This window comes from Neopsephotus bourkii, unplaced genomic scaffold (assembly GCF_033783945.1).
Source record: "Neopsephotus bourkii isolate Nb327-2 ecotype Australia unplaced genomic scaffold, CSIRO-AGI_Nbou_v1 NB_1630, whole genome shotgun sequence".
Taxonomy (NCBI): domain Eukaryota; kingdom Metazoa; phylum Chordata; class Aves; order Psittaciformes; family Psittacidae; genus Neopsephotus; species Neopsephotus bourkii.
The window spans coordinates 1,602,749-1,620,067 of record NW_026902105.1 but is presented as its reverse complement, the minus strand read 5'-3'; the positions used below and the strand labels follow the sequence as shown (position 1 = coordinate 1,620,067).

General features: G+C 35.9%; 1 protein-coding gene across 11 annotated transcripts in view; it reads right to left on the bottom strand.

Moving 5' to 3' along the window:
* The window catches only part of VPS13B (vacuolar protein sorting 13 homolog B), a 436,747-nt gene that overhangs the window by 175,556 nt on the left and 243,872 nt on the right, over positions 1-17,319 (bottom strand). For 10 of the 11 annotated variants that reach the window (XM_061373228.1, XM_061373222.1, XM_061373223.1 and 7 more), the window contains 2 exons: positions 16,637-17,045; positions 11,505-11,616 (listed from right to left, as the gene is read on the bottom strand). In XM_061373228.1, the coding sequence (XP_061229212.1) occupies positions 11,505-11,616; positions 16,637-17,045 (521 nt within the window). Of the gene's footprint in view, positions 1-11,504; positions 11,617-16,636; positions 17,046-17,319 lie in introns of those variants that run through there. The other variant, XR_009728432.1, reaches the window with a different exon arrangement.

The window sequence follows — 17,319 nt, the reverse complement described above, 5'->3', positions numbered from 1 at the left end:
GGTATGAATTCAACACAGATAAAACCCTGTGAGGGACATCAGAGAGCCCACAAATATTTATGGAATGAACCACAATCTGTATACAGAAGTTAACAAATGTCTCATTACAAATGGGATATTGTTTTCCCAGTAACAGAAGCACACAACTTGAATTATATTTACCTTGAGATGCTGTTATAGTAAAAAATGCTACAAAGTAAAAACATCTGCTTTATATATTACTGGAAAAATGCTTTTCAACAAACAAAACATTTGATGAAACCAAATCTAATAAAAATTATATTTACTCACAAACAGTTAAGAAGAAAACTGCATAGAATAATAAGTTTTTTAAAGCTTTACCAAATCATTTTAGGAGAAATTTCTTATCACAGCCAAGACTTTTGGATGTTAATTTTTATTATTAGGAACATTTGTTACTGAAAAGTAATGTTGATATATAGATTTATTTTAAGAATCAGCAAAGGAAACCCTGGGAAGAAACTATTAGGAGTTTGTGTAAAGTAACTGAACAATACTTAAGTAACTTGTATAGGGGAAGCACTACAACTCTTAAAACAGCATTAATTCCTAAGGATTAATTAATTATTTTCTCCCACACCTCCCCTCATTCCTTTTTCTCCCCACTAATGGGCAGACTATAAAGCTACTTGGTTAGAGAAAAAGAAAGATTAAAGGGAGGTAACGTGAAAGAAGAAATGTAAAAACTTCAATAATGTTGCTTTATAATATAAAACATACAACATAATTCACATTAAAAAATAACTCCAGCTTTCAGATTACCTTTTATTTTCCATTTTTACAGCTTACTTGAAATATTTCTCATTGCATTCATGTTGCTCAGTACGTAAGCTGTGTAATGTATCCTGGGATTTTTAAATGGTATTTAATGTCTTTGTGCCTTTTTTTTGCTTACCTTTTCAAACTGTTACACTCTGTTTAATAATGTTAACGCTGAATCTGAGAACTTTATTAAAATTCTTAGTTCAAATTGTCAGATTCTGTATTGTGTTTCAAAAGCCTAAAGCATGATGGCGTATTAAGCTGATTCAAATCCAGGCTGCTGCAACGCTACTTTTTTGCTAGGGCTACTCTGTGTGTACAATACAATAAACAAGCTCAGGGTAACGACCTGACTGAAGAAAATTACCTGATGCCCCAAAATTTTTCAGCTCTTTCAGCTCCCTCAGCCAGCACAATATACACAAGCTCTACCAGCAACACCGTGGAGCTGTACAGAGAAGGTCTTAGAACAGCTTGACTTTAGATTTGTAACACAGGTGCCACCGTTACTGCTCAAGGAACACCGTGCCTAAAGTAACATTAAAAATCAACATTTACATCCACCCCACTCTGGGCTGATACAAGGAAACTGGGGGCCATGCTTTATTCCTTTAGCCCCTTCACTGGGCATGGCCAGTCTGCACATCACTTGCTTTGGTGCAAAAGGGTGAGCTGACTTCTTAAGGCGCTCTTAAAACATCTGGCATGTCTTCTGTTCACCATGGTAAATCAAGAATTAATTTTGGGGAAAATTAACAGGTTCAAAAATATTTTCAAATGAGAGGGATGGAGGACCATTATTACAGTTCAAGGAAGCAAACAGTTACACAACCTGATTTCAATGAAGGTTTTGTGTTTCGGTGCTGTTTGAGGAGAAAGAGACATGAGATTTCTGAGGCATTTGTTTTAAACGTGCAAAAGGTTATGAAACAAAAAAGAGAAGAAATGACTCTTTCTAGGGAGAAGATAACAAGAACTGCAATAACCTTAAGGTCTCAATAAAAATCCCTATGCATAACAACAATTCATCATCCAAAGATCAGGAAACATTAAGGCAAGTAGCTAAAAATAGTGAGTTTCTCAGTATGTAAAATGATAACGGAACACAATAAAAGTTTTGAATGTTTAAAGCTAATAAAAAAAACAATTTCTGTTGATTTGCTTGATTTTAACTGGCTTCAGCATAATAGGTAATAGGCTTAATCACAGCCAGAATTGCTTGGTTTTTTTTTTTTTTTTTAAGAAATAGAAAAAACTACATTAAACAGCACCCCAAACCAGTACAAAGGAAGTCCTAATCTCTCCTCCGCTCAGTCACCAAAAACATTTCAGACAGATTTTTGAAATCAACAGATTTCAAAACTGAAGCTGTGTGAACTTCACACGTCAAGTTCCATTATACCACACAGCAAATGCTAATTATCTGTGTTAAACCAGTATTTGAAACAGCAAAGAAATATCAGAAGACCAAGGAGACTCTGAGTTCAGGCTGCTGTGTATCTTTAACTTAGCTTTGACTTTGCAGAACATACCGTAGTTAAGATCACCCGCAGCTGAGAAACCTTTTTATAGAACAAAGTATAGCACACTACCACAACAGAGAAAGCAGTGGCCTTGTGAAAGTTTTACTTTACAACTGCTATTTACTTCTGACCTTAAGCTGTTAAATGATGGCATCTTTATTAAACAAAGACATGGAGTACATGCTACAATAAATCATACAAAAATATAGTATTGAACACTTTGTAGCCTCCGTTTTTGAAGCGATACTTCTCTCATGCCCCTCTCCCAAGTTCACAGCTGAACTGATTGACCTGAGAATTCCAAGACCTGAACACACAGGCCAGTTTAAAGGCAAGCTGAAAACTTATTTCCACTTTAGTTTTAAATCATATGTGTTTTGAATGAACTTTACCTGAATAATGAAACAATCATAACCACAGTGTAAGCTCAAAAGCTTTACCAGAAAAACTGTGGTTGCCCTGAGCACTGAGACCTTCACTGTACTTCAACCCCTTCACCTCTTGGCAAATGGTCTAGAGTGAGGCAAATAGTCAAAACAAGGCCTGAACATGAGGTTATCATCATCATATTCACCCACTGAAGTGTGAGTGCAAGTCAGTCATAGCTAGCCAGGGACTGATGTGGCCAGGGAAGACTGCTGCATTGCACTGCACTGCTAAAGAACAGGCACCTCCACAACGTGGGGCTATTCTCATCATGCCTCACTACTTGGAGTCCCTCCCAAACACATGAGCAAGTTCCCATGAACTTCCAGGTCAAACTTGAAGGAATTTGAGAGATCTATGAAGCTGCACTTCAAAATCTCTGCCTAACTCTAGAGCAGGACTCTTGGGCACACATAAACACATCTCTGTGAACCTCCATAAAAACTGATTTCATCCCTCCTCACTTCTCCTCACCAAGGGCTGAGATGCTGCTAATGTAAGGAACACAGTTGTGCAAATAACTCAGCCAAGTCAGAAGCAGTGTGCGAACTGAAAAGAAGAACTTCACAGATAGAATGCATATTAAGTTCCCAAACCTAAACTGAAAATGTATCATTAAGGAGGGATGCTATTTTTAATATTAAAAAGTTTTTTAAACACATGCGTTGTTTGAGAGTTACTAGAGACTTCAAAAAATAACTTCAACAGTTTTACATACTCCAACTTTGCTCTGTTTGAATGAATTATAATTCCTTTATTATTGCCATTTACTTTTCTTCCTGACCTATTTAGTATTTTTCCTGACATGTTTAATAAGGTTTCAAAAAGAGTTGCCTTGATTAACAAACAAATGGATGCTTAAAATGACACAGTATTGCCAGTAGTTTTTTATAGGAATGTTTCTATAAAATATATTCCAATTTGCTTAAGGAACTGAGTGAAGAAATTAACAATTATTGTAAGAACCAGATTCAGTGCTAAGTGAAAGGAAAAAATATAAAGCGGGTACGTGTACTGAGCATACAGTGATTAAACTGAAGAATTAAAGACAAAACAGTTGCAGAAATGCTCATTATGGAATTTATTTTATTTTGACTGTCATAGTTTGAGAAATGAATTTCAAATACATGCATTTAGGAAAATTTGTTATATATTATTGCAGATTACAGTAAAATTGACAATTACAGAAATTCCAAGTAAAAATAAGATTGATAGTTAAAGCTGAACATTTTAGAAGTTGAATTCTGAATATAAATTTAGCTTTAAATAGCTTTTGGTATTTGGTAATTAACAAGCTACATTTCTGAAACTAAATGGGCAGTTCCAGCTGTTATTTTACAATTAGTTTCCACTGAGGCTTTTAAATTAATAACTGCTGCTATAGCTTCAAACATGCCAATGTTAATTAGGAATGGTGTTTCCATGTAATGCTATCCATATATATGAATATTTTACTGGGCAAAAGGTTTAAGCAGACTTTTATTCCCCTCCCCCGCTAAAGATAGAAAGAGAAAAAAATGAAGGCAGGAAAAGACTTCTCCCAAGCCCTGTTACAGAGAGAGGTACAGCTTACTTACAGAAGATAAAGATGACATTCTTAAGGTCATTATGCTAAAAACCCCATGGGTTCAGGTACAACAGCAAAGGGCAATATTTAGAACTTGCTATTTCATATGAGTATTTTGATTTAAACCCCAATTCAACAATTAGTAAAGTTAAAGATTATTAAATGAAAAAAATAAAAACCAACAAAATGAAAAATCCAAATTAAACGTAGACAGAATTTGTTAAAAACAAACAAACAAAAAGATGACATATCTTGAGCAATAAAACCCCTATCGTGGTCTAAAATCAGAAAAATCAGAAAATAAATTACAGGATTAAGTTTAAAACAGTCGCTGTTATATTTTTTTTGCCTAAACAGAGGAAGAACTGAACATGGTGCCAATGTGTCCGTGTTTCACAACTTCTACACAATACCTCTCCTTGAAATGCTAACATATTTTCCTATGCAATAGGAAAGCCTCTGCAGAATTAACTGCGATTGAGATTTTATAATGCATTGTAACTTTTAATTTTTCCAGTTTCTTGTGATACATATGCACATTTTAATAAGCTGACTCACCGATTATCTTTGTTGCCGTTATTCAAGGAAAAATAAAGAAATTCAAATCAGTATTGGCTAATTCCTTTTCTACCTACCAAATAAACTTCAATGAAGCATGGAAAATAAATTTTATTATAACCTTTATAAAATAATCAACTCTTCAAAGGAAATTATTCATATCAGGTCCATATTCTGGGAAACATGTAGTTATCCGAATACTAAAACTTCCATGCAAAAAAGAGTATTTTTTTTTAGCTGTTAATTGGCTTGAAAAGGAAACCATCAAAAAATAACCTCTTTGCTCATACTACAGTTACAGAAAATCCAGGCTTTTTGTAACAATAATTTTAAAGTACAGTTTTCTGAATATAAACATGTGCACAGCAATTTAATACTGTTCAAAAAATATTTCTGAAGAGAAGATGCTTATAGATGTGGGTACTGCTGAAAAGTTTTGAAAAGCATTTGATTTTCTAAACCACATTTGAAAGAAAAACCAGATTTCCACACAGACTGCTGGCTATGTATGTGCTTCTTACATAAACTCCTTCCATCATTCTTTCCCTCCCCTCACTATCAGCACTTACACACAAGATTGTCTATCACTCCTTTTTTCACTGAAGGATTTTTGCTAACTAATTCTGCACATTACATGATTATTACAAGCATGTTCTAGATAAAGGTCCTTAAAATAAAGATAAATAGCATTGTTTTGTTATTTGTAAATGTTTGAGAGTTAAACAATGGAAAACAGTACACTAGAAAAATTAAAAACATAGTAGATTAGATAGATTTGTGATAAAAATACTTGTATGGATTAAAAGTTTTATGAAAGAATAAATAATTTACAACTACCCTTTAATGATTAAACTCTTTGCCATGTAATTCTTCTTTGGGGGATGGAAGGTTAGGGAGATGGGGGGTGGTGGTGGTGCTTAAAGAATTTCCATTTACATTCATAAATTGAAAACAGTCTAAGGACAGCTTTATGCTTTGATCTATGAAAGATCTACACATGAAAATGACCATGGAACATTCAGACCTGGACTATTAAGCTTTGATGTATGACATGAATGAAATCCTTGGATCTCAAAAATGATGAATCCAGAGCATAGACAACAATTAGATTCCTTACTGGCCAAGCTGAGGAAAGCTTGTGATTCAGTTCACCTAAACTTCTGGTACATAATAGCTTAGCAATATTTATTCTGGACTTCATAAGCAAAAGATTTTTACTATAGCCTTCCAACAGCCTGAATTCCCTGTGCTCACTGTCAGATGTTTCATTTTTGTATTACCAATATTATACTCCATCTGTTCACGGCTATTCCCTAAAATTCTATTAATTAATGTTTCATGTCACAGGAGGCCAAAACCAGCCAATGGCAATTACCTACATAACTGAACAGGCAACTTGCACAGTATTTGGTATAACAAGGCCCTTATCCCAACAGAGAAATAGAACTAAATATCATCTCAATTTGTACTTGGAGCTGATTCACACTTAAGCAGAGACATGCATCTACTTCCTCTTATTTTTCAGAGAAATGTAATTACTGGGTCTTGTGATGGTTTGCTCATTTTTTAAAGAAGTGCTCACTGCTAATAAGAAATCTTAACTGAGGTCCCCCTCAGTGATCAATGCTACAAACACCTCAACTGTGACAAGTCTCTGTGTAGTTGCATACAGTTAAGTATCCTAATTTCATAACACTAGCACCATAGCAGAAGCATACCTTTGATGTTATGTATCAAGAAATCCATAGATGACAGTGCTTTACAAAGATCTCAAGGAAAAAGAAAAACTTCAGCTGGAATTTTTATCTTATTAGACACCACAGAGCAAGACAAGAGTGAGTCCAGGACTAAGAAATTCAATTTTTTGCTTCCAAAGAGATGCTTCATTTTTCTTGTAGTTACAGTATTTATAAGATTTCTTTCTGATGCACTTTCTCTGACATGCTGACGAGCAGGTCAAGCGAGGTAGTTCTCCCCCTCCACAATGCTCTTGTGAGACCCCACATGGAGTACTTCATACAGTTCTGGTATCCCCACCATAAGAGGGACATGGACCTGCTGGAGCAAGTCCAGAGGAGGGCCACAAAGATGATCAGAGGGAAGGAACACCTTTCTTACGAATACAGACTATGAGGGCTTCAGCTATTCAGCCTGAAGAAGGCTGAAAAGAAAAGGGGAGGCCTTAGAGCAGCCTTACAGTACTTAAGAGACCTACAGGAAAGCTGGGAGGGGACTTTTCACAAGGGCCTGTAGTGACACAACAACAGGGAACAGCTTTAAGCTGAAAGAAAAGAGAGTTAGATTAGATATTAGGAAAACATTCTTCCCTGTGAGGGTGGTGAGACACTGGCACAGGTTGTCCAGAGAAGCTGTGGATGCCCCATCCCTGGCAGTGTTCAAGGCCAGGCTGGACGGGGCTTTGAGCAACCTGAACCAGTGGAAGGTGCCCCTGCGCATGGCATGGGGGGTGGAACTAGATGATCTTCAAGGTCCCTTCCAACCCAAACCATTCTATGATTCTATGAGATCAAATCTGGCTGACTTTCACTCCATCAGGGCATTAAGATAATCTTCCTATTTCAGTACTCTTCCTCCCCAAAAGTGCTAGACCTTTCTCTGTTTTGCACAGTGTAATTTGACCATTAATTTGGCCACTTCAAAAGTTCTAATATACACAGCATGATTACATCAGGAAATGACCACAGCACCTTGTTTTTCTATAGCTTGCTGAGCTGTCTCTAAGCAACAATCCCCTGCTCCCAAATCCCAAGTTTAATATGATCAGGTAGTTAAAACCCACAAAAACATGTTTCTCTCCTTCACTGCTTGGCAGAAACTTCGACCATCTGACTTCTCCTCGGTTTCAATTAACTGCTCTTCCCTTGCTTTAGCCAGGCTAGGCAGCTGCCTCACTTGCATCTTTACCCAGCATCTCCTTTACCCTGCTCCCCATCCCGAACCCTTCTGGTATCTACAAGAGTTCTGCTCCAGAACTGGTGGTTTCTTGAAGGTAACATACAATTCTGTTTGAAGAGAAGCATACCTTAGCTGGGGTTTAAGAATCAGAAGTTCATGAAAAATCATTAAAACAAACCAACTTATAGGATTTAGTGGTACAGGGGGCAAACTGAAAAGGAAAATTTGTCTCTTACTGTGAACAGCTGAAAATGTGTCAACTTCTTCAAGGGGACCTATAGTTACTGTTATGGTATATGCATCTTTGTTTACTACATAATTAAATTAGCCTGTTTTCTGCTGGAGGAAATAGTTAGTTTTAGACTAATTTTTATATGCTGTAAGAAAACTGAAGTTACCATGTCAACATGTTTCTTTCCAACTTTCAATAATCACCTGCAAAAATATTTGTGTCCAAACTTTTGAGGCACATGGTTTTCTCAACATTCCATTTCCAATTTAGCTCTCTCTCAAACTTAAGCAAGTAAGATATTTTTTCCTAAGACATAGATGGAGTCACTTCAGCTTAGAGGCCAGAAGTGGCCTGGTTTATTTAGTATGACCTGCAGCCATTCCAGATTTACCTTTCATGCACTGGCATGCTGTTAATGAAATAGGAACACATTCAGGGTTTTTTTTGCATGAACTTATGGGAAAAATTCAAAAGATTTGGGGGAATTCTATTCAGCCTTTATCCATGAAAATGTTTCTCAGCCTTTCTTAGAAGAATAGCTTCTAAATGAGAAGCAAAAATTCTTTCTCATGAAACAGTACAAAAGTGACATTAATTTCATGTGGTTGTATTTCAGACCTAAACAGAAGACTTTAAACCAAAGTGACACTGCAAATTAAGTTTGTATCCCCACTCCAGAAACACTGTAAAGACAGTGGTTCAGACAACAATTTATTTTCTTTTATTCTATTAAAAGCAGAAGAAGCAAATTAGAGGAGAAGAGAGGCTGGAAAAAGGAGACAACATGTTGGGATTATTAGAATGTTGTAGCAGCTAATTCTTCAGTAATCAACAGGCTGCTGTAATGTTTTTTTTCTTTTAGAGTCTTTAAAGCTGCATATTGTACTACTTCTACCTCTGTTGGCATTTACTACAAAATCTTTCACCAGAACACATGAGTTACACATTGTGTGGGTTTGCTCATTTCACTAACTGAATTTTAAACACTCTATATTAGCCTCTTACACATTTTTGCTATCTAGTACCATCTCCCCTGGGCAGGTTAAAAAGGGTAAATATTGTGTAAGTTAAGAAATCTTGTATCTGGAGAAACAAATACTAACATCAGGCCCATGTGTTAAAAATATCCCTGACACCTTTTTCTTTTTCATTGAAGACAGACCATGTCCCCTGCCCTAACAATACAAAGACTTTTGTATTTATCTTATTTTCCAAAGAAAAAATGAGAAGTGGTGAAACTAACTCCACTCACAAGTCCACTGGTCTAGTAGCAGTGACTGCCATGTAAGAAAATGAATGTTTGTCTTCAACCTTAACTACAGTATGTTCTGGATCAAAAAAACCCCTGCATGTAATTATAAAATGCACCAACTTTGACTCCAAACTTAAATCTTAATATAATTACTTAAAAATATTAATTTATATTGCTTGAAAGCATTGAAGCTTCCTTGAACAGATCAAAATAGTAACCCTCTTCCCAAAACCAAAAGACCACCCACTACCAACTTCAATATTGTCTCATAAAACTCTGCGAAGTAACTCGACACTCTGCCCAATGTATTTTAAAAACACTAAAGCTAGTATAATTGGATGATTAAAGGAACAAAGATAAGACTGAATCATTTGGCAGCTGCTGAGAAATTAGAAGAATGGTGACAGCAGCAGTTAGAGGAAATTATTGAAAATGGCAGACATTACAGAAAAAGATACAGGAAGCATGGTGTTGTGATACTGGTCACAAAGAAGTCATTAGAAGTCAGATGAGAGACGTCTGTAGCCCAGTGCTTGTTTTTACTTTACCCATTTAATGTCTTGATTTCTAAAGGAGGACGGGAGCATATTGTAACTGTATAAAACTATGAAAGCCAAATATACACTGCACAAATCTAGATGGGAAAATTTATAATTTATATAAGTCCCAGAGATCCATAATGCAGAAGGGTATCAGACTCTTTAAGGAACTGGGTGATTTCTGGTCTGAAAAGCATTGAATTCCTGCATTACAGGTAAAGCCACAATTACAAAGATATCGTACTCAAAAATATAAACTGGCTTAGCTTCACTGTTTTTAGGTGTAAACTGCACCCCTCCTGTTGCTTACTCACTGATTTGTGTGTACAAGGAACATTACACAGGTCCCTTCTAGGTGACAGGAACAGCCTTATGGGAGCTGGAACTTGCAGATTTCACTTTATGACTGGGGATTTTCCTCATAAGTTTTCGGTTGCTATGAGAAGTGTAACCTGCACTTGGTTCAGATATCGGATGGGAGTCTCTTTGGACTGAGAGGGCAGAAGGAGGTAAAACCTGTAAAAATCTTGGGAAGATCTCTTATCTGTGGGCACACAGACAGTTGGATCAGGACCTGCCACCCAAAGCTGTTGTTGGTGCCAGGCTGTAAGATTTCTTCCGTGAAAGCTCAGTAATACAATAGATACAATGCTCATTTAAAAAAGGAAGGAAAAGAGGGAAAAAAAAAAAAGAAAAAAAAAAAGATATCAACTACTATAACTAAACATACAAGCAAAACCACTAATTTAAATGTTTCCACATGGAAATATGAAGAAAAAGACTCTTATAACTTCTAAGTGATCAGAAGTGAAACTGGAGATACTTCATGGTCTCCTAAAAATCCCAGTCTTGACAAAAAGTAAAACTTGCTGTCATTTTCTAGGCAGTAAATGTTTTACTGCTGGGAAAAGATTTTGATGTTTGTAATTTCTATTGAAGAGCACTATGAAGTAGTTAAAAATATTGCCACATCTGAAAAACAGACCAACGGGAAGTATAAGACACTTGTTCATCTGTATTTCTGTGACTTTTCTCACTTGGTATTATTTGCAACCATACTTTCATGTCTGGCAATAGTGCCAACTCTACTAAGGATCATATATTACTTTTATCATGTTGATTACATATGTTCACCAGTTTTGCTGCCTATATATGATTAGTGTGGTTTGCACATACTTAGTGACACAATCCAGAGCATGGCATTTTCACAGAAAATGTGTTTACTGCGAAAGTGTTCCTTAGAAGTTTGCATTCCTTTCAGCTTTGATCTACATGACATCAAGAATCCTACAGTTTGAATATATGTTCACCATTTATATTATTAAGATCTATCTCTTTCACACTATATGGCTACTGAGCACTTTGGTAGTCGCAAAAAATTTCCTATTCTCTTAGGTGAACTTAGTCGTAGCTGAATAAAAGAAAGCCTCTTAAAATGTTCTCATCTGTGAGCTTAAGCTTCGTAATGACTTGACATTTAAATTCTGGTATTCATCAGCACTTCACAGAAGAACTTGATTTGTCTAAATGGGTTTGAAAGCCCACAAGTGAAGAAAATCAGAAAAACCTGGTTTTGAATATCAAAAGATTGTATGTGAAAAGTATTTTTACAGGCTGCACGTACCCATTTTATTGATCAATTAACTTCTCCCAAAATGAATTTTTCTGAGACCATATATGAAAACCCAACCCCCTCTCCAACACTTACTGGTAAATGTCTTTTCTGAGTACAGCTCTACTAAGAGGGTTGTCAGCCTGAGGAGCCATAGACACGGATCCAATCTTGAGAACCAAAGTGTCTTCTTTAACTGCTGGATTAGCTGTAGTCAGGAAAAGAGAAAATATGTGTTTGATTAAAAGTCAAATGCTCATAGCAGAAACTCTGAAAAACTATTTCTTAAAAAAATCTAAATGCGAATGTCTGCTAAAGATTCAGTTTTGCACAGGAGCAACAACTAATGCATAAAAATACCCCAGAACAAACCCCAAAACCGAAACCCCATAAAAACAATAGCACTGCTGTTTGCAATACATAAAAGACAAAAGTATTGTTATTTCATTTCCCCACAGAGTTTTATCACAAAACTAAAGCCTTGTCTGTGACTTCTCATTTTGTCTGATGGTTGTATTCCACAGACTTATTTGTGATTTGCCTGTTTCTTCTTATCTGCTGAAACAACAGCATGTAAAGCACTCTGAATCATGCACCGTTTTTAATATGGTGCTTGAAATGTAAAACGTGGTAGGATATTTATTGTAACCATCCCAGTAGCATTTGGTATCAGTTGCAACACACATGAAAACTTCAAACACAAGGACTGAAAAAGAGAATCTGAAATTTGACACATATACAAAGAGCAACATGCAACAGTGGACAGTAAATTCCACATCAATAGCAAAGTTACTACAAGAAGAAAGATCTCCGCTTTCCACTTCATGTACATCATTGTCAAGTTTCAGCCACATCTACAAATTTTCAGTTTTAAAAAAATAACAGTGGTCATAGTAGATAGAAAACCAAAGTTCTGCCCAGAAAAAAATAGCAACACATTTCTCGTACTAAACTAACTCTGAAGTTTCCTTAGAGGAAAAGACTGAGTCAACTGCATCACCCTCTCAGCAGACACAGACATACACAAAGCATTTGAACAACATTTTGCCCAAAGTCAAACCCTCTAGTCCCCACCTATATATAGATGGTTTGCTTACCAGAACTAAGGTAGAAAAGTTAAGCTGACAACAACATCCTGTTTGTGACCAAATCAGAACCTGCATTTTCAACTTTTAGATCTAAAATATGGGCAAGGCATTATAGTAAGTGTTAGAATTCCTGCCACTGCACATGATGTTTTGTTATGGTGTTGTTTTTTTTTTTCCCTGATACATAAGAAAAAGGAGTAAAGTTACCAAATATACTTCAGATTGTAACTGCAACTTAATTAGGTGGCAGATGTCTAATTCTGAGAACTGGTTCTTAAAATAGATCTTAGGCTGAGAATTTTAATGTGTCTCTGACACTTAGCAAAGCCAAATAAACGTAAGACTACTTATCAGAGTCTCTATTATGTAAAGGTTTTAGGATATGGTTCTTTTGTGTGTGGTTCTTCCTGTAAGGTCAAAAAATTAACTCAGACCAGAAATGATATTTTCATGATAATATTTTCAGCTAATTTCTAACAAGTGGTAATCTAAATCATGATTTAGGATTATGAATTCTGATCTCCATATATTAACCCATGACTTCTTCCATTACTTTTTCAAAATCTGGGAATAATGTAGTAAACACAATCACAGTCATTATAAATGTGTAAAAACTGGAGGGGGAAAAAAGTCTACACTACACAATATAAGTGCAATCTAGAAAAACTAACAGACCAAAGAGTAATAATGTTCACAATCTAACTTGTTTTTACCCACTCATCTCGGTCTTCTTTTTTGCTGAGACGAACACACTATGCTCTTTTAATCCTTTCTTGTATAGCTTCTCCAGCACCTGATTAAGATTTTTGGTGCTTTTCAGCACCCTCTCCAGTTTTATCGATACCCATTTTTATAACAAAAAGCAAAATGGACATGGTATTACAGCTGCAATATGCAGAAGCACAGCTACCTCCCTTATTTCCTTTCACTATTTCCACTGTGACTGCTGAGATGTTTCCAGCCACTGTTTCCCAGGATAGTCTCTCCAGCCTGAGGATATAGTTTTAAACATAAATTGTTTCCTTGATATATAACACTCAGCTTTACAAGATTTAGTATATTTTCTGCAAGCAGTGATTTAAGTACAGTGATTCAGATGCATGGCCTATTGAGTACTTAACACTATTTTCCTCAGGAAATTCTTTGCAACATACGTTGACATTAACAGCAATGGTTTTACATTTACTTTCAGATTATTAAATACCAATTTCACTTATTATTCCCAATTGACAACTTGAGTTGGTTTGGAGTTTTCTTTTAGACTACTAGCTAGCCATTTTAAATTCATTTAACATTTCCAAAGACATTGTAAGGGGATGTATTTAAATTAGAATACCATGAGACACAATGTCAGACTCCTTACAAAAGTCTAAGATTATCAAATCCTTGCATTGAATTGAAACCATAATGGAGAATGGAAATCAGATGTGTTGAACAAAATAATTTTCCATAAAGCCATTATTTGGTATTATGCAAGAAATAAGTAATACTTTGTAAACTGTACCCTATAAGAGGTACAGTTTACAGCCCTTTACATTCTGTGGGGGAGAGTAATAACACTACCTCTCTTCATTTTACTTGAACATCACACTTTTCATTTTACTAGATATACCTTCAGCTGTTAAAAACCTGCAGAAGACTAAGATCTCTGAGCACAAGCTACTCTGACTGATTTGACACTCTTCAACCATAAGCAAGGAGGATGTTACAGACCATATGTTATGACAGACTTCAAAGTAGAGTCATGTTCATGTGACAAGAATTTATCACTTCAACAAATGCAGGGCATATACCATTCAGTATGCCGCCTTTTTCACTATCATCAAATTTATCATGGCCTTTCTAGTGACTCCTGATACTTTACTCCTAGTACATACTAAAAAAAGTTCCTATTGTCCTCAAAACAGCCAGATGTGGATTTTCCCTGTCTTTACCACTTCTTATCAGTTTTTTGCAATTTATGGTTTTTATTTACAGGGTTCTGCTAAGCAGCAATTCTTGTTTCTATTTGTTATATATTGCTTTTATATATTTTGTTGCCTTTACTTCATTACTAAGTGTGGGCTGTTGGCCAGAGCTCGAAACACTACCTAATGTATTAACAAATCAAACTGTGATGGAAAGCAGCATTGCTTATTGCCTAGGACAGAAGGGAGCCCTCAAATCCATTACAAAAAGAAATGCTAATCTCATGCTGGTGCAAAAACACATGGAACTAAAAGGTTATAAAAGTGTGTGGGTATATTCATGCTTGTGCAAATGTAAATTCCTCAGCATAAAAACCATGATGTTGCTTATTTCATAGTGTATATGTACCACTGTTAACTGTGCAAGTCTGGTACAGCATGGCACGAATAAAGAACAGATTTGCCTTTTTTTTTTTTTAACTCTACCCCAAAAGTTACAATTACGTGCATTTTGGGGAGGGTGAGGACAGCTGCAGTAGCTATCACTAGGTACAAGGTACAAACAGCAGAACATTGACAAGAAAAGAAACTGAGGTCAGTGTTTTTCTACTTTTACTGAAGTGATCACAACTTGAAACACCCAAATCTTAATGGATTAAAAACCCCTCTTAATGAGTAAATGATGAATGATGATGTTGGGGATGTATCTCCACAACATGTAATGAGTTTCTAATCTAGTACACCAGTAACATGGGTCATATTCAGCTCTTATTCCTTATTATTGTTTCTAATTTCTATTGTTCTTGAAGACAATAAGCAGTAGAAGAGAAAAACTATTAATTTCACATTCAGAAGCAGAGTTTTGGAAAATTTAGAGTGAACAAAGAAATAAAAGGAGAATGGTACTAATTTTCATAGTGATCATATTTCAGATTTTTCCAGTGGAAGAGGTCTGATGGATTTCTTACTTATTTAGTAAAGCTAATCTTTAGCTTTATTCTTCAAAAGCATACATAGTTTTTCTTCCTATCTCCATGCTTACCCATTTTGTTCCCACAGTAGCATTTCTGTTCTTTGCTTGCAATTCTGTTTGTTGCTTGCATTTTCAAGCAAGGGATAGCAACAGGACAAAGTTTTTTTATCATTTCTGGTAACGAAGTATACAGCTACAAAGCTACAAAAATATACCTAAAAAAAATAAATAAGCCTTGACAGCACGCCCCAGCACTCCCTTCCAACCAGAATCATAATTCTTTCTTGCCAACACAGCTAGTCTAATTTTATTTTCCTGTGTTTTCATGATTCCCAGTTGGAAAATTGTAGAGGATGCTGGCAAAAAAAATTATCTATGTAAATTCTCCCTGTCTGCACTTCTTGCAATTAGGTTATGAGAAAAATCTAAAGACTATACTCTTAGGATTATATTGTGTGCTATTGTATATAATGGTAAAAAACCCCACCAACCACCCATACCTACAGGACTTATGTAAACATATCATGATACCAGTAAAACTTTTCTCTAGAACTGCTGGCAATGGGAGCAATCACATTCCTGCTAGCTGTTACATGCTGGAATTTTAACATCAGAATCTCTTTATTCATATACAAATATTTCAACAGGGATGTAAATATATTTTACGCATGAATGGAAAACAATTTATTACAGAGAAAAGTACTACCATACATCAAGTAGCTACTTACTGCTCTTTGCAAGAACAGCTGATGCTATCCACACCTCTAAACACCTGAAAGCCTCTTGCATAAAGTCTGAACTGTTCAATTAAAATTTACTAAATAAATGAGAAACATTACCATCTTTTGGGCATCAGTCCATAAGGTACACTTTAATAACATTCTCCAAACTGAACTAGAACATCAACCTGCTTCACTACTGCATGGTTTTCTAGGTGCCAATTCCCACAAGAGCTAAGGCTCCCTGATTAAACTCCATTGCTGCAACAGGCGCCTATGGAAGACTGAGCTGGTATCAGCATAATGAGATTAACACAAGAATCACCACTGCAAAATTGGGTTCACTTTCCACAATTCTTCACCATATAGGTACTGGGAAAGCAACAAACAAACTTTTCAGCATGTCTGTGGAGAAGTAGCATGAATGTTGGATGTTTCCTAACTCTGCTCTTACAACTGAAGGCCCCAGCAACAGTGATTTAACTCAGAGTACATGTCTGCGATACTGAACAGCAAAAAATCTCTAATATAAATACTGTACCTTCAGCAGTGTGACGATCTTCCTCATTTTTGGGAAAGAAGACTCTTATTACACCAGTGTTAATGTAAATCAGAGGCAAGTTGCGGGAGGTTAGAGCATGAGTCCTCATAGGCTGGCCTGGTGATTTTCTTTTCTCTTTTTGACTCCTTGGCAACCTGGCTTGAAAAATGCTTGCAATCGCATTAAGCAAAGGAAAACAGAGGACCACATCAAAGGCCTGAGCAGAGAGAAGGATCTCATGGAGGAAGTGAGGAGAACCGTCAGTGTGACCTTCTGATAGTTTATGGAATGTTCTTCGTTCATTTCTTGATATCAGTTTGTGCCGGACATTTTTTGTCACAGCTTTGGTGTAAGTGAGAGAAAGAAATCCATGTTGCTGGTGTGAGCCATCTAAAAGCTTTGCAGTTGTCTGTTTCAAGGGGAAAAACAAAAACAAACAACTGCTGCAAAAATGTACACATATAACATCCATCGCTAATCATATCCTGTTAGTTGTTTCTGGTTCTATATTTTCTAATAGTTTTCCATTGTCTTTCATTTTTCTGAAGGAACAATTTGTCCACAGTGCATCCACACTTCACTGTACTGTGTCAGCTAAAACTGATTTGCTGAACATTTTTTTCTGCTAATTTATGTTATATGCAACTCAAATCTAATCAGCCAAAACCCCCACATATTCAAGG